This window comes from Chlamydomonas reinhardtii, chromosome 6, assembly GCF_000002595.2.
Source record: "Chlamydomonas reinhardtii strain CC-503 cw92 mt+ chromosome 6, whole genome shotgun sequence".
Classification (NCBI taxonomy): domain Eukaryota; kingdom Viridiplantae; phylum Chlorophyta; class Chlorophyceae; order Chlamydomonadales; family Chlamydomonadaceae; genus Chlamydomonas; species Chlamydomonas reinhardtii.
Genome location: NC_057009.1, coordinates 1,165,483 through 1,190,697, shown reverse-complemented (window position 1 = coordinate 1,190,697; position 25,215 = coordinate 1,165,483). Strand labels below are relative to the sequence as shown.

At 64.4% G+C, this 25,215-nt stretch overlaps 7 protein-coding genes across 7 annotated transcripts in view; 2 read left to right on the top strand and 5 right to left on the bottom strand.

Annotated features, from left to right (window-relative positions):
- Position 1: 1 nt before the first annotated feature.
- Positions 2–1,875, bottom strand: CHLRE_06g257500v5 (uncharacterized protein). The gene is made up of 2 exons (XM_001696561.2): positions 794–1,875; positions 2–703 (listed from the first exon to the last, which is right to left on the bottom strand). Exons 1-2 carry the CDS (start codon positions 1,312–1,314, stop codon positions 481–483), a joined length of 744 nt encoding a protein of 247 aa, XP_001696613.1. The 5' UTR covers positions 1,315–1,875; the 3' UTR covers positions 2–480.
- Positions 1,876–1,923: 48 nt separating this feature from the next.
- On the bottom strand, positions 1,924–2,805 carry CHLRE_06g257476v5 (uncharacterized protein). Its single transcript, XM_043062729.1, has one exon. The coding sequence runs from the start codon at positions 2,704–2,706 to the stop codon at positions 2,503–2,505; it is 204 nt and encodes a 67-aa protein (XP_042923435.1). The 5' UTR covers positions 2,707–2,805; the 3' UTR covers positions 1,924–2,502.
- Positions 2,806–5,482: 2,677 nt separating this feature from the next.
- Positions 5,483–7,370, top strand: CHLRE_06g257450v5 (uncharacterized protein). Its single transcript, XM_001696309.2, has 5 exons — positions 5,483–5,926; positions 6,123–6,281; positions 6,350–6,470; positions 6,540–6,625; positions 6,947–7,370. The coding sequence occupies exons 1-5, from the start codon at positions 5,824–5,826 to the stop codon at positions 7,006–7,008; spliced, it is 531 nt and encodes a 176-aa protein (XP_001696361.1). The 5' UTR covers positions 5,483–5,823; the 3' UTR covers positions 7,009–7,370.
- A 60-nt stretch (positions 7,371–7,430) lies between these two features.
- Positions 7,431–14,512, bottom strand: CHLRE_06g257400v5 (uncharacterized protein). Its single transcript, XM_043062728.1, has 6 exons — positions 14,137–14,512; positions 12,234–13,992; positions 11,749–12,109; positions 11,060–11,610; positions 10,834–10,924; positions 7,431–10,624 (listed from the first exon to the last, which is right to left on the bottom strand). Exons 1-6 carry the CDS (start codon positions 14,188–14,190, stop codon positions 9,694–9,696), a joined length of 3,747 nt encoding a protein of 1,248 aa, XP_042923434.1. The 5' UTR covers positions 14,191–14,512; the 3' UTR covers positions 7,431–9,693.
- A 59-nt stretch (positions 14,513–14,571) lies between these two features.
- On the bottom strand, positions 14,572–17,462 carry CHLRE_06g257351v5 (uncharacterized protein). Its single transcript, XM_043062727.1, has 6 exons — positions 17,144–17,462; positions 16,922–17,048; positions 16,480–16,775; positions 16,169–16,276; positions 15,383–15,972; positions 14,572–15,219 (listed from the first exon to the last, which is right to left on the bottom strand). Exons 1-5 carry the CDS (start codon positions 17,345–17,347, stop codon positions 15,892–15,894), a joined length of 816 nt encoding a protein of 271 aa, XP_042923433.1. The 5' UTR covers positions 17,348–17,462; the 3' UTR covers positions 14,572–15,219; positions 15,383–15,891.
- A 390-nt stretch (positions 17,463–17,852) lies between these two features.
- CHLRE_06g257300v5 (uncharacterized protein) lies at positions 17,853–21,251 on the bottom strand. The gene is made up of 2 exons (XM_043062726.1): positions 21,130–21,251; positions 17,853–20,856 (listed from the first exon to the last, which is right to left on the bottom strand). Exon 2 carries the CDS (start codon positions 20,839–20,841, stop codon positions 18,253–18,255), a length of 2,589 nt encoding a protein of 862 aa, XP_042923432.1. The 5' UTR covers positions 20,842–20,856; positions 21,130–21,251; the 3' UTR covers positions 17,853–18,252.
- Positions 21,252–21,900: 649 nt separating this feature from the next.
- The window catches only part of CHLRE_06g257250v5 (uncharacterized protein), a 7,668-nt gene continuing 4,353 nt past the window's right edge, over positions 21,901–25,215 (top strand). The window contains exons 1-7 of the mRNA XM_043062725.1: positions 21,901–22,060; positions 22,151–22,515; positions 22,971–23,075; positions 23,269–23,420; positions 23,836–23,947; positions 24,462–24,596; positions 24,960–25,133. Of these exons, the coding sequence (XP_042923431.1) occupies positions 22,027–22,060; positions 22,151–22,515; positions 22,971–23,075; positions 23,269–23,420; positions 23,836–23,947; positions 24,462–24,596; positions 24,960–25,133 (1,077 nt within the window). The 5' untranslated portion in view covers positions 21,901–22,026. The remainder of the gene's footprint in view (positions 22,061–22,150; positions 22,516–22,970; positions 23,076–23,268; positions 23,421–23,835; positions 23,948–24,461; positions 24,597–24,959; positions 25,134–25,215) is intronic.

Below are 25,215 nucleotides of genomic sequence, written 5' to 3'. Positions count from 1 at the left end.
TCGCGCGCTAGTCTTTACATAATGTGTGAGCGCCATGGCCATCATGGACGCTCGTCCGCAGTGAGTCTGCTTGGCGCTTCTCAAGCGCGCCCACTCGGGGACCACACTTCTACCTATGTTTGGCCGCATCGTGAAGCCGCATGCGGCCCCGTGACCGAGAATGCTGACACCAGTGCTGAAACAAAACTCAATACAAACACAAGCCGGCACCGTGCATCACCGTACTGTCCGGTCAAACACGGCCGGCACCCCATCGGAAAACACACGCCACGCTCCTCGAAACCCTCCTCTGGGTCTCACGCCGTCATCAGCGTACCTAATAACCGTGCCGTGACTCCACAATTATGGAATAGCGTGCCCCAACAGGCGGGCGGCTCAGAGTTGCGCAAGATGCAAACAGTCCAGCGCCTGCTCGCCGAGGACCCCCCATGAGCCGCTGGAAACCGGGGCTCCGACACCCAAGGCTGCGCTGCGCTACGCTCATGCCCGATTCTTGTCGTCGTCCTGCATTTCTGACGTCCACAGGGTGAGGTTGTCCCGCAGCAGCTGCATAATGAGCGCGCTGTCCTTGTAGGAATCCTCGCCGAGCGAGTCCAGGTCAGAGATAGCCTCATCGAAGGCCTTCTTCGCCAGCGAGCAGGCCAGCGCGGGCTGGTTCATCACCTCGTAGTAGAAGACCGAGAAGTTGAGCGCCAGACCCAGCCTGCATTCGCGACATTCGGCACCGAAACAAGGTCAGAAACTTGCATGCATGCCGCTCCAGGCGCGCGCTCCGGCCCCAAACCTTGTGTACCTGATGGGGTTGGTCGTGGGCAGCTCGTCGGCCTTCTCCTGGGCGACCTTGTAGGCGGCCAGCGTCAACTCCGCGGCCGCCGCTTTGGCCTCGTCCGTCTTGTACTCAGACAGGTAGCGGTGGTAATCGGCCTTCATCTTCAGGTAGAAGACAGCGGCCTCGGTGGTAGAGGCGCTGGGCACCAGGTACTTGTCGAGCAGGTCCAGGATCTCATGGCAGATTTTGTCGAGCTCGCCCTCCACCACCGCGCGGTACCTCTTGATCATGCCCACGCGCTTCTCGTTGCCCTTAGCTTGCTCCGACTGCTCAATGCTCTGCAGAATGCGCCAGCTAGCGCGGCGGGAGCCCACAAGGTTCTTGTAGGAGACCGAGAGCAGGTTGCGCTCCTCCACCGACAGCTCCTGCTCATTAGCCAGCACAGCAACCTTCTTCATCTCCTCAACCATGTCCTGGTAACGCTCAGACTGCTCAGCAATCTTGGCGCTGTAAAGCGCGAGCTCGCGCGAGTTAGCCTCCGCCATTGTTCCTATGTTTGCGTATGTGCGCCTAGAGCACGACTATCGGAATTAAGCAGTGCTTGTGGACAGCGAGGGGCCTAGTGCACTGGCCGGGCGCGAGCATTTGAACCCCATGCACACTGCCCCCCTGGCGCCTGCGAGCCAGGTTAAACTTCGCTAGCAGTAGACAGAGACATCAAGCCATTGGAGAGCATACGTAGGCTCAGAGCTCGACTCTTTTTTTGCGCGGCATGTCCCACATGTGCAAGCGTGCAAGCGCCGTCTGTCCTCACAGAAAGTTGGATATGTGTACACAAGCAAAACTGTCGCGCTTTCAAGGAGACTCACAGCAAATCACGACCAGCAAACACGACCGGTTTCGAGGAATAAAGCTTTTCAAACCCTCCCGCGTTTTCTGGGTTTCAAGAGCGCACATGGTGAACTAAAGCTGTGTAAATGCCGGGAGAAAGTCCCAGGGGTCTGGAAGATGAGAGGGCACGGGCGGGAGTGACGGCACTAACGCGCTTCTCTTTCTCGCCGTCCCTCGGTCTGCAGAATTGCAGGAAGTTGTGCGGAAGCCGCGGAGGATGTGCGTGTTAACTTGGCCATCGGCTGAAGGCCAGTTGCTATGGCACTCAGAGACAGACTCACAACGCCCCTTGAAGGCCTGCTGAAAGGGCTGACTGTTGGCTTCCCCTGCTCCCACGAACTCCCGGCGCCACCCTGCACCTCCCTGTCATCACGTCGTGATGCGCCGTAGCCGCGCGCCCACTCCTCCGTGCGCTCTGCCGCGGCTTTACTACAAACAAACAGCGCGTATATGTCAAAAGCATCGTGGACGAGGTATTTGACGATCAGACAGGCATGCACCGTCTTGCGGTAGTCAGCTGAGACTGCAACCGTGTAGTCCGGCATGGGTCTGAATGCGGCACATAAACGTGTAGAGTGAAGGGGCGGAGCAACGAGAGGAGAGTGTGGCGCCGCCCAAAAAGCCGCGCCAGTGCGCAGGTTGAAGCGGCAAGAAACGGTGCATGTCACCGCGTGGGGTGCATACGGGGGGTTTGGGTGGGCGGAGCCGCCCCAAATGCTAATAACTAGGCATTCTTAGTGAAGTGCTTGCTAGTGAATGCGAATGCAAGACGCCGTCGTGAGCTCCAGGCTAGCAATAAACATCACGAAAGCAGTTAGTGTCAGCGGCAATGGGGTTACTTGTTACCTTCGAGACGAGACACCGGCGCGCGCTCCACGCTGCTCCGCATTCGGCGCGCCAAACGGAGTCCGAGTGTTGTGGAGACTGCTGCCGCTTGCAGGGGCGGACGTGTTCCAGCTCGCAACTAGGCTGCCATTCGCCGCGACAACGCGAATCCCACAAAATGCACCCACCTGGAACGGAGCCAGGCATCCGCGGGCGCCCATGGAGCATATGCGTGGGCAAGCGAACGGGAGGAGAAAGAAGCGGCGTGGCGGATGTCAGTAACCGATGCAAATGCAGCAGGGTGGCTGCCTAGCTGGGGCTGATTAGAGGGCTGAACGGCGGCTGCACCGGGCGAGCTGTGCTGGTAGTATGTACTGGCGCCAGCCAAGCGTGGTAAGTATCAGGGGTGCCGCACCCCTGGTAAGTATGGGCGCCGCTGCATGGATCCCCCATGTGCCGCGGCGAGGCTGGCGACGATGCAGTGGCGCACAGCATTGTTTGGTCCCTGCATGCCGTGGGCGAGGACGTGGTTAGGGCTCTTCTCGCCAGCGGCGGCGGCCTACCCCTGGAAGATGCAAGCCCTGGCAGGTTGAGACAATTGCTTTGCCCCGGAGGGGGGCCCTTGGGTTCCGGTGGCTTGTGCGGTGGTCCCTGGCGTACTTCTTGCTCGCGTTGCAGGTTGCGTGCCGGTGTAGTGCTGCCTTTCACCTTCAGGGGGAAAAGCAACTACGTAGTAGGAGAAAGGGAGGCGGAGGAAAGGCAGACGGCAAGGAGACAGGCAACGCACCACGAAAGCACGTACGGAACTAGCAAGACGCACCACCACCGCAACAAAAGCGCAAACCCATAGTCAGCCCAAGGCACACGGGAGGCGCACACACAACAGCGCGCCGGCACACCCGCACCAATACACCGCAAACCGGCCGCCGGGCCCCTGCAGGCCAGGGACCACAGGCAGCTGCTACACGACCGCTACGCATGCCCGCCGATCCAAACGGCCACGCGCACTGACCCAGCAACAAAGCAGACTAGCGACCACACAGGAACCACCGCAGGCGCACGACCAAGCGCAGGCACACACGCACCAAACCGCAGAAACTGGGTCACGGGCCCCACGCAAGCCGCACACGGGCAGCAGCTAACCGACCGCCACACCCGCACACCGCACCAAGCGGCTGCGCGCACGGACTCCACAACTAAGCAGACCAGCTACTACACCACACGGGAAGCACCGCCCGGCGCACAACCAGACGCAGGCACACACGCACCAACACGCCGCCAAGCCGGGTTAGCACACTATAAGGGCCGCTCCCAGAGCGCCCGCAACAACTCCGCGTCCGCGCGCGCCGCGACGTTTAGCAGCTGCGGCACCAGGCCCCGTGGGCACACGGGAGGGCCACCGTCCGCCACCCAGTCCCGCTTCCAGGCGCAGCAAACATTTCTCTGAGCAGACGTCGCCACGGAGGGATCTCAGGATCAGAGCGCGCCCAGTGCCACAACAGGACACCGCGTACTAATCACTCGCATCCCACAGCGCCTGCTGCAGAACCGCCTCGAAGGTAACGCCGGGGCTGGGGGCCTCATTGCAGTCAGCCAGCAAGGCCGTGACGTCCGCCGCGGACTCAGGACATGATTGCCGTCACCACCCACATCAGGGTCCGGGCCCACCCCAGCTGCCCAAGCGCCACAGCCGGGCTCGCCGCCACCACCGCCAAGCGGGCCTCCTGCAGCCAGCGAGCTGCTCGCACGCCCAGAAGCGCCGCCGGCCGCTCCAGCCACCGAAGGCAACGGCCGCCGCCCAGCCGGCGGCAGCAGGAAACCAGCCCGCAGGCCAGGGCCCGCGGCCCCGACGGTGCGGGTGTCCGCGCGCTTGGCGGCAGGGGCCTCATCGAAGCCGTCGGCTTCCGGAGAGCCACGCCGCCCCAAAGCCGACCGCGGATCACCAGCATGGCGGCAGGCCCATCGGCATCGCCAGGAGGCGTTGGAAGTGGTGGCACCCCTGGGAGCAGCGGTGGCACCGCAAGCGGCGGCGGCAGTGGAAGCGGCGGCGCCGGGGGAAGCAGCGGCGCCGGCGGAAGCGGCAGCGCCGGTGGAGGTGGCGCCAACCGAGCATGAAGGCATCCCCTGGGCCTTCCCACCACGTCCCACCTAAGCGGCGGCGCTCACGACCAAACCACACCGTTCTAGCACCCCTGAACAGCAGGGACCGACCATAAGCTCGCGGAATGCGTGCGTTGCAGCAGTATCGCCAGCACGCAACGAGAAAGCCGCAATTACAAACGCTGGGTGCTGCAGCAGTGGTGACAAGAAGATGCTCCCTGAGCACCATGGACGGCTAATCACCTATGAACCAGTTCACCAGTACCCCGCGCAGCGGCACACAGTAACGCACGCAACAGAGACCGGCACTCGCGGACGCAGGCGCACAAAAAAGGTGATGCTGTCCATTTGCACAGTCTAAACGGACCATCACTGCATGCTTTGGACCTGGGTTGTTTACCTCCGGTGCTGCACGGTGTTATCTGCCACTGCCTGTACCTGCGACCAAGCAGCCATCGCCGTACATCCAGCTGTCACAACCGCCAGTGTTTGCCTGCGCAGGTCTGGGGCCAGTTAACATTAGACGCTTCTTGTCGTGTCAGCATCACGCTCCACACACAGGACGCTTAGTGGCTACCGCCCCGCCCTCCCCTTATCCAGCAGGGTGCTCATGGCTTCAGCGCTCTCGCGGCCGCGTCAGGCCAACACGGTTTTAAAGCGGCGCAGTGACAAGGTGAAGACCTTCCGTCAAGGGACGTCGTATACCGTCCAATATCATGGCTCCTGATGACCTGGTGGGCGGGGCCACCAGTCAGGGCACCGGCGAGGCGCTGAGAAGGGGGACTGGCGTTCTGCTGCTCGTGCCTCCGGCAGGCTTGTGGCTGATGTCCGGACGCACGTGTAGCCGCTGCTATGCATAGGGCTATGAGCAGCAAGTAAATACCAGCAGCATATTTGGGCTAGTTGTTCTGGGCTCAAGGCAAAGAGACCACGCTGCCTGTAACCTGAAAATCGAAAGAGCAGAATCGCTGGCAGAGCCTTTTGCCAAACGACCTGTCAACCGCGCATTCAATGCAGTAGACGGTAATGCCATAGATTAGAAGCAAAAGCGCACGGCAGGTTTAGGCATGAAGGATAAGTCGCAGGACTTCCATCGGGGGCATGGGCGGGGGGAGGGCCGCGTTTTGTGCTTGACTGGAGCGCCTCCCTGCCAGAGCTTACAACACATACTTTGTTGGCCTACTGCAGCCAAGCTTTCCTAGCCTAGTTGCTGTGTTTGTAGCACAACTCGCAGCAAGATGGACCACTACCGCTCTCTGCTTCAGGAGACCGCGGCGTCCAACCAGGACACCGCGCCGTTCTTCGGCTTTATCGGCGCTGCCGCTGCCCTGGTCTTCTCTTGTGAGTATGGTGGTGGACGGCGGGAGGAAGAGACGCCACACAGCCGTGTTCGCGTTGGAGGGAGGCAGATTCGCGCTTTCTGGCCCCCAGTCACCTTGCAGCTTCACCAGCATGCAAGTTCGACGATAAATCCAGCAGCCTGCCTATCCCGCGGAGGCTGAGTCTGCCCCTCCCCGCAAACTTCATCATTGTGCAGGCATGGGCGCCGCGTATGGCACTGCCAAGTCGGGCGTGGGCATTGCCTCCATGGGTGTCATGCGCCCTGAGCTGGTCATGAAGAGCATTGTGCCCGTGGTCATGGCTGGTGTGCTCGGTATCTACGGCCTGATTATTGCTGTGATCATCTCCACCGGCGGTGAGTCGCGCTTGAGTTGACCTTCTAGTTGCCACGCACCTGAACGCGCTCAATTATTGCGACTGCAGTTAACCCCGCCACCTACAAGCTCTACGATGGCTTTGCTCACCTGGCCTCGGGCCTGGCTTGCGGTCTCGCCGGTCTGGCTGCGGGTATGGCGATTGGCATCGTTGGCGACGCCGGTGTGCGGTAAGTCTACGCAGCCTTCTCAGGCATTTTAGGTTCAGAGTATTAACCAGTCCTTTTCCTGGCTTGCAGCGCTAACGCCCAGCAACCCAAGCTGTTCGTCGGTATGATTCTGATTCTGATTTTCGCTGAGGCGCTCGCTCTTTACGGCCTGATTGGTGAGTGGGATACCACTATCGTGGAGGGTGGGGTGTTGCGGTGGTACAGTTTGGGGGCGTGGTTTCGTCCCGCTGCGAGGACGGAAGGGGGACGGGTCGGGAAGACCACGGTAGCTGCGTGTCAGCACCGGCGTTGGCAACCTACTCCCACACTTCGCGCATACCACTCCTAGCTTGTGGTCAGCGGTGGCTGCAATGGCCACGCCGCGCAGTATGTGCGCTGCGGCTGCATGCAGGCTTTGTAGTTCTCGTCTGCTGTCCCTGGCGCACGCGAGATTCCTTATTGACTTGACCGACCCTCGTCCTGTTCCTGCCTTGCAGTGGGTATCATTCTGTCGTCCAAGGCTGGCGCTTCTGCCGCTGCCCCTCCCGCCGCCCTCTAAGCAGCGGACAGCATTATGCAAGGCTAAATCGTGCTTCACATGTCGGGGGCGGGGTCTCGGAACTTTCGTGTGCTAGGTTCGTCCGCGGGGCGTCACTTGGGAGGCTGGGCCAGGGGGCTAAGGGTTTAGGCTGTCGGTCGCAAATTGCGGCGGCTAGCGGTAGGTCAGACCAGGGGGGCATCGCGAGGTCTGTGGTGCGGTGTGCGTGCGACGGGGTGTACAATAGGGACTAACTGAGAGCGAAGCGTGCGGGCCACATCACAAGTTATGACTCACATCCGACCAGTGGTGCGTCCCTGGTTCTTCCAACGCCTGAAAGGCACTGACAGCGTGGTACCCGAGTTTTGTAACGCTTTCTTGTGCTGCCAAGGGGAAGGTTGCAGGAGTGGATACGGTACACGGAGTGCAGCAGTCTCCGCACCACTACGATGGCAGATTGTTGTGCACCGGCAAAGCAATGTTTCTCCGTGTAGCGGAAGTTGCTGCTTCCACACCAGCCAAGGATCGGAGCGCATGGACGTGAAAGCATCATGCCACCCAATCCAGCCCCTTCTCGCGGCTGTTTCCGCATCCTGACGCCAGGGTAGCCTAACCCCCCGCTCTGCAGACATCTACTGCAACCAGGATCCCTCTCTCGTAACCCATCCAGTCGCTGAACTTATGTATCAAATAGCAGAACATCCGTGGTTTCAGACACGCAGTTAGCCCCGCTGCCTTGATTACTGAAGATGCCTGGCGCCTTGACTGCTGAATCTGGGTATACGCTGCAAACAACAGGACTACGCCAACCTGCCCCTTACCCTGTCCCATTGCATCCAGCCCCGCTGCCCTATGCTTTCGGCACTCCAATAGGCTGGAAATACCGGCTGCCAGCTCGCGTAGTCGCAGGGTAAGCTGGCAAGGGGGTAACGGCCCGCTGGGGTTCATGATCCGATCTCGAATTTTGGTGACGCTGCACAGGGGAGCTCTGTGCATTTGCAGCACAATGCAGAATGCCTAACACTGCTTCCCATGGCAGTTTGGCAGCCGCGTTGGCTTGGGTTGGCTCATCCATAATGGCAACACCAAGCCACGGACCACAGTTCCACGACCCGCCCTTGAACGCCCCACTTGCACACTGTTGTAGTTTCTTGGTACGACCCCAAAAGCAGAAGTACGGTACAGCGCGTTCCAATATGACATGCGCCCGCGCAACATCAGGCGCTGAGACACGTGGCTAGTTGTGGCCATGACAACCGGCCTTGCTCTACACGACCAGGCCGAGAGCCTGGCATCCTGCACCATTGGACAGGACACGTGCTTTTCCCTCGCCGCGCTGTCATACTCCACGTGGCCTTGCTCCCCCCTCCGCTACACACATGCACGCCGCAACTGCTGGGCACAGGGCCGCTGCCGCCGCGAGGCCCTGTGCCGCTGCTGCTGCTGCTGCTGCTGGCCTCCACGGCTCCACCACCACCATCGCCGCCGCCGCTACCGCGGCGCAGGGCCGCAGGCCGCGCTCTACTGGCTCTACCAAGCAGCATCTCCATCAGCGCGTTCCGCATGTTCGTCGCAGAGTTGGCGTCGCGGCCTTGCGGTGCAACGTTCAACCGGACGGCACATGAGCCTGTCTGATACCTGACCCGGCCCCCCGAACAAAAAGGCGCTGACCGCCGTCACCACCGTCACCATTGGACAAGACCGTTGGACTTTTCTCGCTTCTCGCTTTCTCGCTCCTCAAGGAAGAAGTGGGCTAAGCCCACGCCACGTCTCCAGTTTGAGGCCGCAAGCGTCTACCTCATCTCCCGGACATAGCCGGGGTTGGTTCGCACAGGCACGGCCCGCCATATGTCCAGCCACGTCCCGCTGTCAAGGACAAGCACAGCCAGCACAGGACAACCAAACAGTCCCCTAGCCACCATTGGTAGACAGCACACAGTATACGCATGTTCACTCTCGCACAAGCACATGCACATGTACGAACAACCGAACATCATACGACACTGCACCGAGCCCGCTCCTACTAATACGCATTACGCACTCTCCCCGCATTCGTCATGGCATCCTCTTGTTGTACGCATTTACTTCAAGCGATGCCCGCCCATCTCCTGCGCCGACCCACTGCCTGTGCAGCAACCTATAACACGCGGTGGACGTATTTGCTTTATCGCCTAACCCTAAGCAAGTGCGGTCGCAAACGGCACACGCACAAACCGCAGCCGCATCGCATCATGTACATGGCCCCTGCGTTTCCCGTCCTTCTGCTCTTTAACACAGTACGAAGCGGATGAATACCCGTGCCGGGAAAGTTCAGCGCCATACAGGGAACAACTCCAACTCAACTTCCCTTTCTTGGGACGTGGCCATCTAAAACAGGCCAACCATATGCCGCTTGTCTTGCACAGGCTAATCGGTAGGTGTGTATGGCAAAGCCGGTAGATGAGGGGTTGAAGAACTCGATTATGAGCGGAGTACTGCTGCAGGGTTGAGGCCGCGCATGAGAAAGAATAGTGGCCAGCCTGACACGGATTCCCACCACACCAAAGCCCCTCATTTGGTTCACACCTGCCAACGCTTTGGAAGCTGTCCCGCCATATAAAGTATACGGTACATGCAAACCCCGCTTTTGTCCCGACTCCAAGCGCTGCTGCTCTTTCGACATGACCGAACACTCGCGTTCATTAAACATACTTACCGTAAGCACGGCTAACGCAGCAACAGCACCTCATGCTGCGCTAGCGAGGTGCAACGGCTCAGGCGAGACGACGGCGGGCCGTTGCCCATCACGTGCCGCAGCGGCGACGCCAGGCCGACCGTGAGCGCCGGGCCCGGCACCGGCGGCGACATCACCGCCGCCAGGGTGGCCATGGTCGCAGGCGCCGGCATACGAGGCGGGTCCTCGCCGCCCAACACCATGAGGCCCGACTCGATTGCGTCCTGGTCGTCCGCCCCGGAGCCACCGGCCTCGCCGGGGGCGGTGCCGCCGCCGCCGGCCGCTCCCGCAAACATGTCGCCCGAGGTTGTGATGTCTTCGGCCGGCTTGTGTGCATTGGCGGTGCCACCGGTGTTGTTTTCCCAGGTGGCGGCCTGCGCCAGCTTGGCCAGCGACTCGGCGCTGTCGTCCTCGGTGGGCGCGTGGGAGCGCACGGAGCCGGTGTGCTGCAGCACCCGGCGCCCAGCGCCAGAGGCACCGCCCGCCGGCCGGCTCGACGTGGCGCCGCCGCCGTCCGTGGAGCGTGCCTCGCTGCCGCTGACGGCGCCGTGCTGGTGATGGTGGTGGTTGTGGTGCGGCATGCCGGCGATGTTGGCGGTGCTGGCCGGACGGGACATGGACAGACAGCTGCGGCGCAGCGTGCGCGCCGCACCGCCAGGCGCCAGACCGCCGCCGGCGGTGGCGACAGCCAGAGGCGACTTGGCACCGGAGGCGTAGCCGGTCAGCATGGGAATGGCGGCGCGGCCGTCACTCGACTGGGTGCCTCGGGCGCCGTACCAACCGACGCCGCCGCCCATGCCGTTGCCGGACACGCGCGACGCGATGCCCATGCCCACACCGCTGCCGGTGCCACCTGAGGGCACGAAGCGGAAGCCGGCCAGCGGCTGCGTGCCGGTGGTGTTGCCGGCAATGCTGCTGCCGCGGCTGCACCAGAGGGTCAGAAAGGGCAGAGGATGCACAGGAGTTGAGGCAGGCTGGTCAGGGCGGTGAGAATACCGGTAGCAGCCGTGACCATGTCATACCACCACTGAGGCAAGGTGCTATGCTGTGGAAGTTGTGTGGTATGCAAGCATGGTCCCGAGAACGAAACAAACTTGAGCGCAGCCTGTTGGACCGCCACGCCGGCAACTGACCTCATGCTGACGGGCGCGAGCTCGGCGGCGAGCTCGGGTGCGGGCGGCAGGTCGGGGCGGGGGAAGGCCGAGCCTTGGGGCTCCATATGGCCTGCGGGAGCAGAGGGGCAGGGTGGGGCAAAGCCAGGCTCAGAGGGCGGAGCAATGGAGATTGTAAATAAAGATGACCTGCAGCAATGTTTTCAAAGCAGTCCAAGGACGTTCCACCCAGCAATACGCTGCCCACCTGCCATCTCGCGGGTGCGGATGCCTGCAAGCGGCGGGCCGCCCAGCAGAGGCTGGAACGACACACGGCCCACGGAGCCGCCGCCGCCGCCACCACCGCCCGCGCCGCCCACGGCCACTGCCATGGTGTGCAGGGGCGGTGACAGCAGCTGCGGCTTGGGCGAGGGCTGTGAGTGCGCCGACGTCAGCATAGGGATGGCTAGCCCTCCGGGCGGCTGCCGCCAGCCAGCGCCGGGGAACGGCGGCCCAACGCTGCCGGCGGCACCGGTCGCGTCAGCGGGCGAATTGCAGCTGGCGTTGTCGCAGCCCAAGACCGAGCTGGCGGCGGTGGTCAGGGAGTTGGCGGGCGGGAGGGAGCTGCCGGGCGGGAGGCTGCCGCCTGGCATGATGGACATGGGCAGCAGCGAGCTACCCACAGAGCCGACGGCGGAGGGCAGCGGCATGGGGATGGCCAGGCCGCCCGGGGCGGCGCGAGCGCCGGCACCAGTGAAGGCGGTGGGCGTTGCGATGCTGCCGGGCGCGTCGGGTGCGCCGATTGGAGCGATCGGTACCCTGTGGGCAGGGCAAGCAGCATGGATCAGGACAGCCGCATGAAGTACTGGCGCTTCGGTACCTCATCACCAACATCACGGCGCAACCAGCACATCCAGCAGCCGCTGCGCCGCTGCGTCGACCAGACGGAGTACGCACCTTGGGACCAGCGTCTCCCAGCCCAGGACCTCGTTGCCAGCCAAGTTGCGCCGCCGGCCGCGGCGAGTAGGCGTGTTGCCGCCGAAGCCGCCAGCTCCGCCGCCGCCGCCCGTGCGTAGCGACACCACCACCGGCAGCGACGGGCCGCCGCCAGCACCGCCGCCTATGGCGCCCTCGGCCGCGCCGTGCTCTGTTGGATCCAGGCTCATAACGGAGGAGACGGAGCTGCGACGTGACTTGGCCAGAGACACGTTGACGCGCAGGGCGCGGTGCGGGTGCGGCTGGTGACCGCCCAGGCCGCCGCCGGTTCCGGCCCCGCCACCGCCGTATGATGGCAGTCGGCCACTGCGGATGCTGCCGGCTGTGGGTTGCAAGCAGGAAGGTTGGCAGCAGGTGCACGTGCGCGCGAAAGTTTTCAAACGGTCCAGTAACAAAGATGACATTGACATGCACATGAAAGGGCACCATAGTACGGAAGCGCTCACCTCGCGAGAAGCCGCGAACGCCGCCGGCGCTAAGCCGGTCGCCGTTCTCGCCAAGGTAAACACCGCCGCCGCCGGCGCCGCCGCCGCCCGGCATCGAGGACCCGTTGCCGCCGCCGATGGTGCCGACGCCGCCAGCGCGGCTGCGGCCCGCGTAGCGGAACACATCCACGCCGCCGTCAAAGGTGGGCGGCGCGCCGTGCTCCGACACGGCGTTCATGACGTTGGAGTAGGTGTGGGAGAAGGTGTTGCTGAGCGTGTGGCTCAGCGGCGCCTCACTGGCGCCATCCCAGGAGTCCTCCAGCCGCCCCCAACGCAGGGGGCAGGGAGTGGCCTGGCGAGCCAGCAGAGCCGGCGCCGTTGTGCGGGGGCTGAGCACGGACGCCTCGGGCCCAGGCGCGGGCGCGCCGGGGTCCAGAGGGCGCACGCCGAAGCGCACGGCCGTCTGCCGAGCGATCGCGGCGGAGCGCGCCGCGGCGCTGACGGCGGCGCGGGCGCTGCCGGGCGCGGCGGCGGCGGAGTTCCGGTCCAGCAGCGCGGCGGCGTCCAGTTCCGCGTCCAACGGCGCAGCGCCGCTGTGCGTGTGCATGCGCCGGCCGGCAGCCGAGGCGGCAGCGGCGGCGGTGGCAATGGTGCGAAACGAGGTTCCGCCGTTCGCGTAGGAGGGCGTGGCGGCGCGGGCGGGCGAGGCGGCGCCGTGGCCGGTCGTGCTGCCCACGCCGGTGCCCGCTGCGGGGCTGGGCGCCGCGGGCAGGTCCAACAGCTCCCGAGGCCCCACCATCTGCCCGCCCATAAAGCGTCGCAGGGCGTACGGCGTGCGCTGCCGCGTCAGCAGCGCGCGGTTGCTGGTACGCGGGCTGCGCAGCCCGCGTGGCAGCCGAACCGTGCGCACGCTGGCCAACTCCACCCCGGCGGCGCTGAATGCGCGAGCCCCGGTGGCGCTGCTACGGCCCCCCGCCGGCACCAGGCCCCCCACCGAGGACGCCACGCTGGTGCGGTCGCCCGCATCGTCGTACTCCTCCTGGTCGGGGTCGCCATGACTGCCGCCCGCGAGCACCTGTGGGCTGCTTGACATGCTGTAGCTGGCGCAGGGCAGGGGCGCCGCGGCGCGCGCCAGCTGGCGGCTGGCGCTCTCTAGGAAGCCGCTGCCGCTCTGCCGCCCCGCGGTCACGTTGGAAGGGATGGGGCTGAGCCCGCCGCCGGGGCGGCCGGGCATGGCCGATCCGTGGTGAGGCGGGAGCGGCGGCAGCCGTCCGCTGGAGGGGACTACAGGCGCCCCAAAGGCGCCTAAAGAGGGCATGGGCGGCGGCGCTGTCCGCACGCTCGCGATGGGCGAGTCCGAGAGGTTGGAGGAGGGCAGCGCCAGGGAAGGAGTGGCCCGCTCGGGCGTGTCCAACTCCGTGGAGTGGTGGCAGGCTAGCGTGGAGGCCAGGCTCGCAGGCATCGTGTGCGGTTGCTGCACCTTCTGGGCAGAGGTGGACCCGCGCGCTGATGGGGAGGACGCGGCGGCAAAGGCGCTAGCAGCAGCGCTGGCAGCTGTGGCTGTTGCCCTGGGCGGCGTCGATTGCAGCGCTGCCGCTGGCTTCGGCGCGACGCCGCTTAGTGGGGACGCGTCCGCCGCACAGGTTTCCGTGGCCGCTACCGGCTGCGAGGCCGCAGAGGAGGCGATGTAACCCTCTAGGCATCTCGCCGATGTTTGGGTCTCCTTCTCGGCCCTCGCCTGGGCAAACCGCGCTCGCCCCGCGGCATGCTTGGCAGTGTCCTGCATGCCCGATGCCCATCGCACCCAAGTCAAGCACAAGTTATGGCAGGGAAAATAACAAAAGGAGGCTGCGCAACAGACTGCTAGACTGCGCCATGCCCTTGCCCCCGCCTTTTGTCGCCGTGTCAGCTCCTCTACACGCACCTCATCGCCCGGCAGCTGCGATCCCACAAAGCAACAGATGAAATTTACTGGCATCGGGAGACGCCTGTCACTACCTCGGTCGACCCGCGCTTGCCGGGTGCGGCCCTGTCGACGCGACCCTTTCCCTAAAGGACCTTGGGAAGCCCAAGCAGCAGGCCCCAGGCTAGCTAATAATTCAGTCGAAAAAACATTGCAGCAGCGGGGTGCGAGGAAACTGTTTCAAAGCCTTGTGACAAAAGAAGTCGAGGTCCGACTGTCTTATTTCTTTATTGAATGAAAGCGGTAGGAAGTGTCGTTTCAGTGTGTGGCGTGCAGTGTGTGAACGATGTTTCCTCGTGGTGGTCGTAAGCGGGCCCGAAGGGCTGCAGAAGGTCAGAGCCGAGGTGGGCAGGCCGACGGTCAGAGCTACTGCACAGGGATCGCATTCATTAGTTACGTAGGTTGTTATTACACCGAGCCAAACATCACAGCGACGCGGCTTCCCAGTGCAGTGCAAGAGCGCGAACCCTGTTCTGTCTCTGTCGGAAAATCCCGAAAGAAACAAAACGAAGCCCCTCTTAAAGAGCGCTCAAATTAACCGCTAATTTTTTAAAGGTAGCGCTTCTCGTAACAAAGGGTTACAAAAGCGAGGACACGTTCCTGACACCGTTACCCTCACTCACTCGGCGTGTGCGCTCCAATTTGCATTCGTGGTTCGCAATCTGTAATCTCAACACATCGCCTGCCTAATTACTCGAACCCGAACGAGCAGGCTACTGTTCGGCACCCTGCGTCACCGCCTGTTACATCGCTCACACACTCCTCCGTCAACCATCCTCCGTCGCCACTCCGCATCTGCTGTCTTTGCCGTTACGCGTTCCCGCCAACCACACGACGGTCCACATATCGTATCATGCGTGCGGCTTCTGGTCGAGTTGTTATGCCAGCTGCTAAACCAAGCGCCCTGTTCCGACTGGTTGTTGTCATCCAGCCGTGGTGTAAAAGTGGAGGGCCTTTAACCCCATAGCGATGCGCAGGGAGGCTCGCTACCTTGGACAGCGCCCTTGGGTGCTCCACCACCCTGGCAAGCTACGTCACGTGTGCCTGTGGTAGCGGCAAGGAAAGGAAACGGTCGTACAGGTGCGACAGGTCTCGGCATGGATGGGGCATACCGGTAGCTTGGAGCGTCTGCGCGGCTGCTAACCTGTTACTCATGCGGCGCTCCCAGAAGCCCCGCGCGGCCCGCCCGATTTGTACCCAACCGCACCTGTCGTCCATTGCAGCCACAGCAACACCGTTGCAGAATGCGCCTCTTGCAGGCACGCTGGTAAGCAAGCTGGATTCTAGCTTGCCGGTGACGCCAGGCCGCCCCAGCACACCGCTCCGTCATCGCAGTGTTGCGCCGCGGCCCCGTTATCGGCCGCGCCGCGCAGAGATGCAACATCCCGTCCATGGCATGAGCCTCCGCCGCATGATGCAACAGCAGCTAGCAAATCAAGGCGTGCCCGTGGGCAGCATTTGCTAGCTATTGTTGCCGCCTTAGTCACCGTAATCGCTGTCGTCGTTAGCAGCAGTGCCCCACCAGATCACCTGACAATGGCAGGCCAGGCGCCCGCCAGTGGGCACACTGAGGAGAATGTTCCTGCTCATACTCTGCTTGCTGCAATAATCGCCCGTGTCGCCGCCCTGCCACTTTTCCAACTGCTGTCGCGCCGCCACCGGCACTGACCTTGGAGTTAGTGCTATCGTTTCAGTCGTGCAGTGCTGGTGCTGGTGCTATTTCTGTTGTTGTTGGTGCTGGAGCAGGGCCTGGTACATCTGGGTCAGGTGCCTCAGCCGCAGACGCGGCAGCAGCGCCTGTCAGCGGCGCATGAGCGGTGCGGGCGTATTGTAGTTATGACGGGCTGGTCAGCGACCGGGTACTGACACGCGGCCCATCTCTTGAGGTGCTCCCGACGGCCACGGCAGTGCCACTGCGCGCAAGCTACCGTCTATAAGGCCAGTGCCAGTGCCCCGGTACGGCAGTGAACAGCCCACCAGCCGCCTCATTCACCTCAAAGGGCACCGCCAGGCAGCCACCGGCGCCGCCTGCCCCGCCGCCACCGGCCCGGTCTCGAAGCGCGAAGGCCAGGAAGAAGTGAACATCACTGCTGCTGATGGCCTACGCCGAGGCGAGGGCGGTGGCGGGGTGCAATGGAGCGACACGCGATGCGACGTGAGCGCAGCGTGAAAACGATGGTGCCATTTCGCATCCCTCCCCCTGGCCGCCTTCCGAGGACATGCTAGGATGCGAGCCCCACGCCTTCCGGGCGTGACCAAGGATTACGATCAGTAGACTCGTCAACAACTCCTACAGGTGCTTACCTCACTCAGCGTTATGTATAGCACGTCTCTTCCGTCTATGAAGCGCTGGCGCCGCCGCACCAGTCCGAGAGCCAGTGGCACTCGCTGCCAGGCCCATCGCCGGGCCGCCCCACCTTTGCCGCTGCTGCCGGTGCCCCTCCGTGCTGCCTCCTTCCTTGCTGACAGCGCTGCAGCCGGTAACACTTGTAGCTCGTTGGAAGTCAATGGTAGCGGCAGCGGCAGCGTCACCTTGAAGCTACGGCCGCAACGGCGCTCGAAGATGTAGCCCACGCCTCCGGGTAGCGTGCACACACGCTCTGCACGCACAGGTACCCGGCCCAGTAGGTGAAGGCATGGATGAAGCAAGCGGCACGGGGTTGGCGTCTCAAGCACAATGCATCACGAAGCCTGGGGCCCTGTGCGTACCAGCACGCCATAGGCTCCGAAAGGATTGCAACCGCACCTTCAGTGACGCGGACGACCAAGTCCCACACCAGCAACGATGCCGCGGCCGCTGCCAACAGCCAATGCAGGCAGCTAGAGGATAGCAGCGATTCAACACCGCGAGCTGGGGGATAGATGCTTGAGCTCTGTGTACCAAGCACGGGCCGATTACACCGTAGAATCAGTATGGCAGGTTTGGTGAGGAGGCACGAAGAGGTTTGCCGGGAGGGCTGGCACTCACGTTCAGCGCCCCACGCGCGCCCCGCTGCTGCCAAGCATCACACAGAGCTGCTACCACCGCGAGGAAGCATCCCAGCTGCCAGGTACGGCTGCGGAGGCTGGCTCGCAACTCAAGCGTGCCATCGGCCCAGTGCGCGACATGGAAGTCCACGGTCTGCTGCGAGCTACTTGCCGCGACTTCACCACGATCAGTGCAGTTTGTCATGTCATCAATGGCATTATGCGAATACATATTAAGAAGGTATGCCAAGAGTCATTGCCAGACACGATTGCCAGAGTCAATTTTCAATGCTGTCAGGCCAGCTGCTTGCTGCATAGGTGCCGATCATTAATGGATTACATGCAATTCGTAAATTGGCAGCAGCAGCACTGCCGCATGTGTCCACAGACGAACCCGGGACCATGCTGCACCCCTGCATTCCGCGCAGGCCGTGCCCGCTGCCGTGCCCGGTGCCTAGTCCCTGAACCCGCCCATCCGACCTGTCTCGCGCAACTTCGGCCGCCAGCCATCGTGCCATTGCCACTCGAGCAACTGTATTGTGCTGATTGTATGCCAAGTTGTCAACTGCCCCGTGGCAGACGGATGCGCATTGCCATGCTGCACAGCTGAAGGCTGCGAGGGAGCGATAGTCTGCAGTCCTGGGAGCAGGGAGTCTGCAGTCCTGGGAGCAGGGAGTCTGCAGTCCTGGGAGCAGGGAGTCTGCAGTCCTGGGAGTATTACAGTAGGGGAGGTGGTCACAGTCCCCATACTGCCTCACCGTCCCATGCGCGTCTCGCATTCCGTGCATCTGCAATGATCACAGCCAAGTGCAGTGCCCCGGAGTAGAGTTTAGGTCAACCTAATTGTAGGTACGCCAGCCAAACACTTCTCCGGCACTCTCACCCCCCCCCCTTCACACATCGCACAGCCTGTCATAAAAGGCGCTGACCACCGTTCCGTTGTCCGTCACCACCGTAACAAGGCAGAGTGCAGCGCGTCCACATCGCTGACTCGCACTAACCCCTCCTGACCCCGTATGACATGCATACCTGCATCCTGTGCTTCATTTGTTGATTCCTTCAGGTCCGATGCGGTCATCTCGCACGTCAATTGGTCAATCGTATCGCACGCTAATGCTTGCCACCGGGCTGCGACACGCGCTCGAACACCCGCTGCGCCCAGCTCTCCTTCACGCCACCGAATGACCTGCTCGAAGCCGCGTTTCCAACACCCGGATCCGCACCACCATTACTTGCGCCCACAGCTGCGCCCAGGCCCGCCGCCGGCACGGAGATGCGGGTGGCCAGCGCATCCATCGCAGCCGCCGCAGCCGCCGCGCCGCCAGCCGAAGGGCTTCCAACGGGCGCCCACGTGGCTCGCATGCCCATGCGCTGTTGGTCGCCGGCAGCCGACCGCATCGCCGCCAGCAGCCGAGCATCCTCACGCGACAGGGAGTTGGTGGCGGCTGGGTAGCCGCCAGGCGAAGAGGGCGCGTAGAGCTCATCCTCGAACGTCAGCCGCCGCCGGCTGCTGCCCATGGATGAGGCCGTGGAGGCGGCGGCCGTGGTGCGGCGCTGCTGCTGCGCCTGCCGCGGTGAGCGCATGTCGCTGGCACCGCCAGCGCTCACGGGCGCTGCGGCCTCGCGCGGCCCCGCCGGCGCACCCCCGCGCGACTGGCTGTTGCGCCGGGCCCACACCTGCGACAGCGGCAGGCGCTGCGAGGGCGACAGCTGCACGGGCGTGTCGCCTTCCGGCACCGCCCCGTCCGGCCCCTCGCTGTGCGCATCCCCCGCCGCAGCACCCGCGAGAACCTCCGTCAGGTACCAGCCAGCGCTGCTGCCACCGCGGCCGCCAGTGCTGACGGCGGCACCTCCAGAGCTGCGCGCTGAGAGCGCCTCCGGGGCCGCGTTTGGTGCTGCTCCGCCGAGGCTGCGTAGTGTGTGCGCCATGGCCTGCGTGACGCGGCGGCGCTGCTCCGCCATGCCCGCGCCCACGTCCGTCAACCGTCGCGCGAACTCATTCTCGCTGTCATCATCCGACACCGCCGTCGTGCGCCGCCGGCTGAGGCTGTTGCCGGAGCGGCCGGCAGCAGCACGCGGTGAGCTGGCAGCGGCAGCGGCTGCGCCGCCAGCGCTGGCGCGCAGTGTGGCAGCGATGGACACGCGGCGCGGGTTGGGCACGGCGGCGCTGGCGTTGCTGGCTGCGGCGGGGCGCGGCGAGGGGCTGGCGGCGGCGGTAGCGGCGGCGCCGCCAGCGCTGGTCATGCGGGTGACGAGCGCCGAATGCAGGGAGCGACTCAGGCCGCGGCCGTATGCCGCCACCTCGCGTGCCGGCGCAGCGCTGCCACCACTGCCTGCACCTCCGGCGCTGGCAGCCCTCACGCCCGTCAGCACGGCTGAGTGGCGGCGCACCTTGGCCACACGCCGGGCGTCGATGTCGCGGCGGGCGCGTGGCATGCCGGCTGCGTCCAGCTCCGCCGCCGCCTCGTCAGGGTCCGACGGCGCCGAGTCATCGTCTGGATCCACCTCCCGCATCGCGGCCCGGTCCGCCGCGTCGCCCACCCGCTGCTTCAGCGCCTCCAGCACACGCTGCGACAGCGTGCCCTTGGGCCCTGCCCGCGCCGACGCCACCACGCTCGGCCCCAGCTCCGCCCCCGCCACCAGCCCCGCCAGTCGCGGGTCCTCGCCCCACACCTCCTTCAGCGTGGGCGGCACGCCGCCCTGGCTCGCCGCCAGCACACGCTGCCGGCCCACTGACGCCGCGCGTGCCTTCGCGCCGCGCTTGCCACCCATGCCCCCCGCCACCGCCAGTGCGTTGGCCACCCGGCCCAGGGTCTTCTCCCGCACACCCGCCACCTCGCTGTAGCGCCGCAGCACGTACGCCGGCAGCCGCTGCGCCTCACCGTCCGAGTCCTCCTCAGTGCCCTCCCGCTCCTCCTGCTCTTCCTCCCGCTCGCCTTGGCCATACTCATAGCTGTATGCATTATAGCCCGCCGGCGGTGCGGTGTAGGAGCCGGCTGTGTAGCGGCCGCCGCTGTAGGCACCGGCCAGCAACGCCGCATCCACCTCGTCCAGCTGGTGCTGCTGCGGGTGGTGCGGGTGCGGCAGCGAGCCGGAGCGCTGTGCCAGGTGCATCGCGTTGGGCTCGGCCAGGGCGCGGTGCAGGCGCTCTGTGTGCATGGCCATGAAGTCGCCGTAGTGGGCCAGCGTGTCCACGGCGGCGGCGCGGTGCGAGGCGCGCGCGCCGCAGGAGGCGCACCCGCAGTTGGCGGCGTGCGGCTGGGCGTAGGGGTGCGCGTGCTCAGGGCTGGAGCCGGGGCTGGAGAAGGCGGCGCCGGTGACGCTGCGGGGTGAGGCGGCGCCGCCTGCGGCGCCGGTGCCAGCGGCCAGGCTGCCGGAGCCGAAGGCCTCCAGGGAGGCGCGCACGGTGGCGAGGCGGTCCTGGGCGTAGCCCACCAGCCCGCTCTTCTCCTGCTCGTGGCGGGAGACGGCCTTGGTGGCGGCGCGGCCGGCCAGGCGCCGCACGGGGTCGGCGGATGGCGAGTGCAGGTGGCTGGGGGGCAGCTCGCCGCCGGCAAAGTACGCCTTGGACTTATTGGCGGTGTAGGGGTCGGGGCGGGTGCCCTCGTCGGAGAGGGCAGCCGCGAGCGCGTCGGCGCCGAGGTTGGACAGCTTGCGGCTCTCCATCACCCAGGCCTCTTCATATGTTGTTGGTCGCATGTTCGTCGGCTACACCTGCAAAAAAACCACGCGAGCATGGCAAGCGGAGAGGAGGGCGCTCAACCGAGTTTGCGACGTCGACGCAGTCTCGCATGCGGGCGACTTTTGGTCTCCAGGTGCGTTTTGGACCCACATTGATACGTTGACAATGAAAAAGTTTCGCACAGTGAAAACGGGGAGCTGAATCCGTCCGTTCCGCTTAGCAACGGCGCCAACGCCCTGTTTTCTGGCACACCATTCGAGACGCTGAAACGGTTGCGGACGCGCATAGCAAGGCACCACACTCACCCCAACGTAAGCACCTTGTGAGCCTCCTAGCCGTAGGCGCCCGATATCAGAGTTGCGGTTACTAGGGAAAGGGAATCGGTCGCCTTGCCCGCTTGGTCTCTTAATCAGTTATTATGTGCGAGTAAAACCATATGTGTAGTTAGCTGGGGTAGGAATTCCTGTAATGTAACGTCAAGGCAGGTAGACCAACACCCCCGCGACGTACTTCGTCATGCATCCGACGTCAGGGCGGAGACAAACGAACCTGCGCTACGGCGTGCAGCAGAGTGCGCCTCCCATATCTTCAATAGCCGTAGCAACTTTACCCTGTGTAATTGCTATTGAGCGGTGCATGCCAACCGCACCACGTCTGATTCGGAATGCCTGCCGGCAGTCGGAGTTCCGTCGTGGACAGCACCTGGTTGATCTGCCGTCAGCCGACCGTGCTGTGAAGCTATTGTTATAAATTTTTGCTATATTTTAGCTCCAATTTAGGTTCGCCGACATGAGAGTGTCAAACCCTGGCACGCCACGCAGCACCACGCAGCTGTGCAGGGCTCAACACACATCAGCTGGTTCAGACACTGTATCACTATGGACTTTGCCGCCACCATGGCAGCGTCACAGTGTCATACGACATTGAGCTGGTGTACCAAGCGATGGGGCCTTTGGCTCAGGCACACGGTCTCACGCGGCAATCTGCATGTACACGGCGCGGCATGTGCGTGCACAGCGAAACCCTGACCCTGAGCTCAAGGTGCTTGCCCAGAGACTAATACTGCATAAATTCCTCTCTTGCATACCCCTTGCTCAAGACTTCCCGTCGTCAAAAGCTGCTTCGTCTGTACCAAGCTAAACAATGGCTTTAACCTGCTTGTTTACCTTGCGACGCTAGCACAGATACCTGAATAAGGAGTAATGCTCGTGCCGGCCTTCCAGCTTCATTTAAATGGTGCGCGAAGGCCCGCAGGAGGAAGCTTCTCGTCGCAAAAGCTGTGTTTTGCTTTGAATGCGACTCGCTGCATTCCTTGATGCTATGCAGAGAAAATCCAGCGTGCGCAAGCGGCTATCGGGCGGTTTGACGGTCAGGTCCCCTCGTTGGCATGCGCGACGGTCGGTGGGAAGGTCTTCCTGCACCAGCCTCACCACCAGGGCGTCGGAAATGACAACCAGATATCATACTTGAACATCAATAAGCAAATCTCGGCTGTCGTCGCGGGCCGGCTCGCGGGGAATAAGGACGTGCTGCTTGTAGGCACGCCCAGCAACCTGCAGTGCTACGATGTGGAGCTGAATCGGGACTTGTTTTATAAGGACGTCAACGATGGCGTCAACGTGTGTGTCGTCGGGCCCTTTGGGAACTCCGAAGGCCCCCTGGCCATCGTGGGCGGGAACTGCTCAATACAGGTGCGGCGTGCACGCTTGAGCGTTTGCCTGCTTGGAGCGGGCAGGAGGATACGCAGAGGCCGGCGCCGGCTGTCGAGGGGTTGCAACGGGAGAGGGGCAACGTCGGGGTGATGCTGGGCGCTGCACAACCAGGCTGTCAAACGGTCATAGGGGTGGGGGCACGGGGTTTGGGGGTGCGGGTACGCGGCAGCCGCTGGGTGCCCAAGCCGCGGCCTGGCAGCCGCGCGCACGAGTGGCAGCGCCCCCGCCACACTCACCTCTTGACTTCCGCTCACGCCTCAATCATACTCACGCCCCAATCACACCGCTCCGTCAAGGTGCCGGTGCCGCCTTCCTGGGGACCTACAAACACGAATCCCGCCCGCCCACACGCCTGCCCACACGCGTGCCCACACGCCTGCGTGCCCACACGCCTGCCCACCCTCCCGCTTTCCCCGCTCCCCCCCCCGCTCCAGGGCTTCGGCGCTGACGGCAGTGAGAAGTTCTGGACGGTCACGGGCGACAACGTGTCGGCCATGGCGTTCTGCGACGTGGACCAGGACGGGCGCAACGAGCTGCTGGTGGGCGGCGGGGTCGGGTGGCGGGGAGGAGTGAGGGAGGGGAGGCGGGTGGCGGGGAGGAGTGAGGGAGGAGTCGTGGGGCGGGGTCGGGTGGCGGGGCAGAAAGGACCCTACAACCCGCAAGGCATCCTCCTCCCTCCCCCGAGCTTTTGCTGCTACCGCATGTGTCCGCACTTCGCCCCGCCCCCTGCAGGTGGGCAGTGACGACTTCGACGTGCGCATCTTCGTGGGCGAGGACGTGATCGCCGAGGTGCCCGAGGCCGACCAGTTCGTGGCCCTGGCGGCGGTGGTGGGCAGCAGGTTCGGATACGCGCTGGTGAACGGCACCATTGGCATGTACGACAGGTGAGAGGGCCGGAGCGGAGGAGAGGGGAGGGGAGGGGAGGGGAGGGGAGGGGAGGGGAGGGGAGGGGAGGGGAGGGGAGAGGCAGTGAGGGGTGGGGAGGGGAGGGGAGGGGTGGGACCGTGGGAGGGTTAGGACTGCCAACCCAAGGTGCGCTGGGCTGTACTGCAGTTGGAGGGGAGGGTGCAGGGGGCAACGCGGGCTGGGGTGGTTGCGGCATTGAGTTGCGTACAGGGTGCGGGTGAGTCAGAGTGCGCATAGGTGAGGGGGGCTATCAGGTAACATGGCTCGCCCCACGTGGTGGTGGCCGCCTCCATGCGCTGCGGCTTTCAACACAAAATCGCGCCCTGCCGTCCTGCCGCCCTCCGCTCAACCTACCAACCCATCCCGTACCGCACCCCTCGCCGTTCCCCCCAGGCTGGACCGCGTGTGGCGTGTCAAGTCCAAACACAGCGTGTGCGCCATCGCCTCCTACGACCTGGATGGGGACGGGCTGCCAGAGCTCATCAGCGGCTGGAGTAACGGCCGGGTGAGGCGGGGGGGGGGGGGGGCAGCGAGGCAAGAGGGCAGGAGGGCAGGAGGGCGGGGGGGGGGTTGTAAATACCAGCCCAAACTAAACCGAAACCAACCGGGGGGCAGCCGTCCATGGTAGACGGAGTGCGGAGATCACAAGCTTGGAGGTGCCGACGCCGACGAGTGCAGGGGAGGTCGGATTGGGTTTGTGGCGCCGGTGGCAGGCGACGGAAGGCGCCACCACCGGGAACGCATCGTCTTCCGTCTCTGTCTACTTCCTGTCGAGCACGTCCCTTCAGCCAGGGCCTCCTAGCTGTCTGCGTCAACCATTGCCCCCACCAATCACGAACAACCCACGCCACCCACCCCTAACGCCACGCCTTCACGCCGCTGACCCGCCTCACGCCACCCCCCCCTCCCCCTGCCTCCCCCTGCCTCCCCCTGCCTCCCCCTCCTCCCCTCCCCCCCCTTTTCCAAACATCCTTGCAACCCCCTAACCTCCCCCTCCCCCCTCCTCCTCCGCTCACCAGATGGAGGTGCGGCGCGCCGACACGGGCGAGGTGGTGTACCGCGACCACCTGACCGGCCCCGTGGCCGCCATCCTGCGGGCCGACTACCGCAACGACGGCCTGGAGCAGGTGGTGGTGTGCGGCGTGGAGGGAGAGGTGAGACACGGAGGGACAGAGCGGGGGGTGGGTGGGTGGGGCGGGTGGGGGTGGGGTCGGAGGGCGGGTGGAGTGGGGGAGGGGCTCGGGAGGAAGAGCGGCCAGTGAGTTCCGGGAGGGGTGGCTGCAGAAGGGGCGAGGAGGGGTGGCGGCACGGCGTTGTGCGCACGGCCAATGGGGGCGAGGTGCAGGACTGGCGCTGCAAAGGCAGTGCGCCTCAGCCACATCCCAGCCATTGGACCCCAAGTACCTGCCCAACCACACTGCACCGCCGCCGCCTCCTTCATCCCTGCCACCTGCTCCCTCACCTCACCTCCCCGCCGCCCCCCTCACCTCCCCTCCCCTCCCCTCCCTCCCCTGCAGGTCCGCGGCTACCTGCCCGTGGACCTGGACGTGGCCCCGGGCGTGGCGGCGGAGGCGGACTTCACGGAGCAGCAGCAGGCGGTGGCGGAGCTGGCGCAGCGCAAGCAGGAGCTCATGTACGAGCTGGCCAGCTACAGCAACATGAGGGCGCAGCAGGCGTCCAAGGAGGCGCCGGTGAGGGGAGGGGAGGGAGGGGAGGGGAGGGGAGGGGAGGGGAGGGGAGGGGAGGGGAGGGGAGGGGAGGGGAGGGGAGGGG

Excerpts from the sequence above, each read along its gene's own strand:
- CHLRE_06g257300v5 (XM_043062726.1), bottom strand. The coding sequence starts at position 20,841 with ATGCGACCAACAACATATGAAGAGGCCTGGGTGATGGAGAGCCGCAAG.
- CHLRE_06g257476v5 (XM_043062729.1), bottom strand. The coding sequence starts at position 2,706 with ATGGGCGCCCGCGGATGCCTGGCTCCGTTCCAGGTGGGTGCATTTTGT.
- CHLRE_06g257500v5 (XM_001696561.2), bottom strand. The coding sequence starts at position 1,314 with ATGGCGGAGGCTAACTCGCGCGAGCTCGCGCTTTACAGCGCCAAGATT. Across the intron at positions 704-793 it reads CCCACGACCAACCCCATCAG|GCTGGGTCTGGCGCTCAACT; the intron begins GTACACAAGGTT and ends TCGCGAATGCAG.
- CHLRE_06g257400v5 (XM_043062728.1), bottom strand. The coding sequence starts at position 14,190 with ATGCCAGTAAATTTCATCTGTTGCTTTGTGGGATCGCAGCTGCCGGGC. Across the intron at positions 12,110-12,233 it reads CGTTCGCGGCTTCTCGCGAG|CCGGCAGCATCCGCAGTGGC; the intron begins GTGAGCGCTTCC and ends TGCAACCCACAG. Across the intron at positions 10,925-11,059 it reads CCGCACCCGCGAGATGGCAG|GCCATATGGAGCCCCAAGGC; the intron begins GTGGGCAGCGTA and ends CTGCTCCCGCAG.
- CHLRE_06g257351v5 (XM_043062727.1), bottom strand. The coding sequence starts at position 17,347 with ATGACAAACTGCACTGATCGTGGTGAAGTCGCGGCAAGTAGCTCGCAG. Across the intron at positions 16,776-16,921 it reads GGTCGTCCGCGTCACTGAAG|AGCGTGTGTGCACGCTACCC; the intron begins GTGCGGTTGCAA and ends CTGTGCGTGCAG. Across the intron at positions 16,277-16,479 it reads TATACATAACGCTGAGTGAG|GCCATCAGCAGCAGTGATGT; the intron begins GTAAGCACCTGT and ends GCCTCGGCGTAG.
- CHLRE_06g257450v5 (XM_001696309.2), top strand. The coding sequence starts at position 5,824 with ATGGACCACTACCGCTCTCTGCTTCAGGAGACCGCGGCGTCCAACCAG. Across the intron at positions 5,927-6,122 it reads CGCTGCCCTGGTCTTCTCTT|GCATGGGCGCCGCGTATGGC; the intron begins GTGAGTATGGTG and ends ATCATTGTGCAG. Across the intron at positions 6,626-6,946 it reads CGCTCTTTACGGCCTGATTG|TGGGTATCATTCTGTCGTCC; the intron begins GTGAGTGGGATA and ends CCTGCCTTGCAG.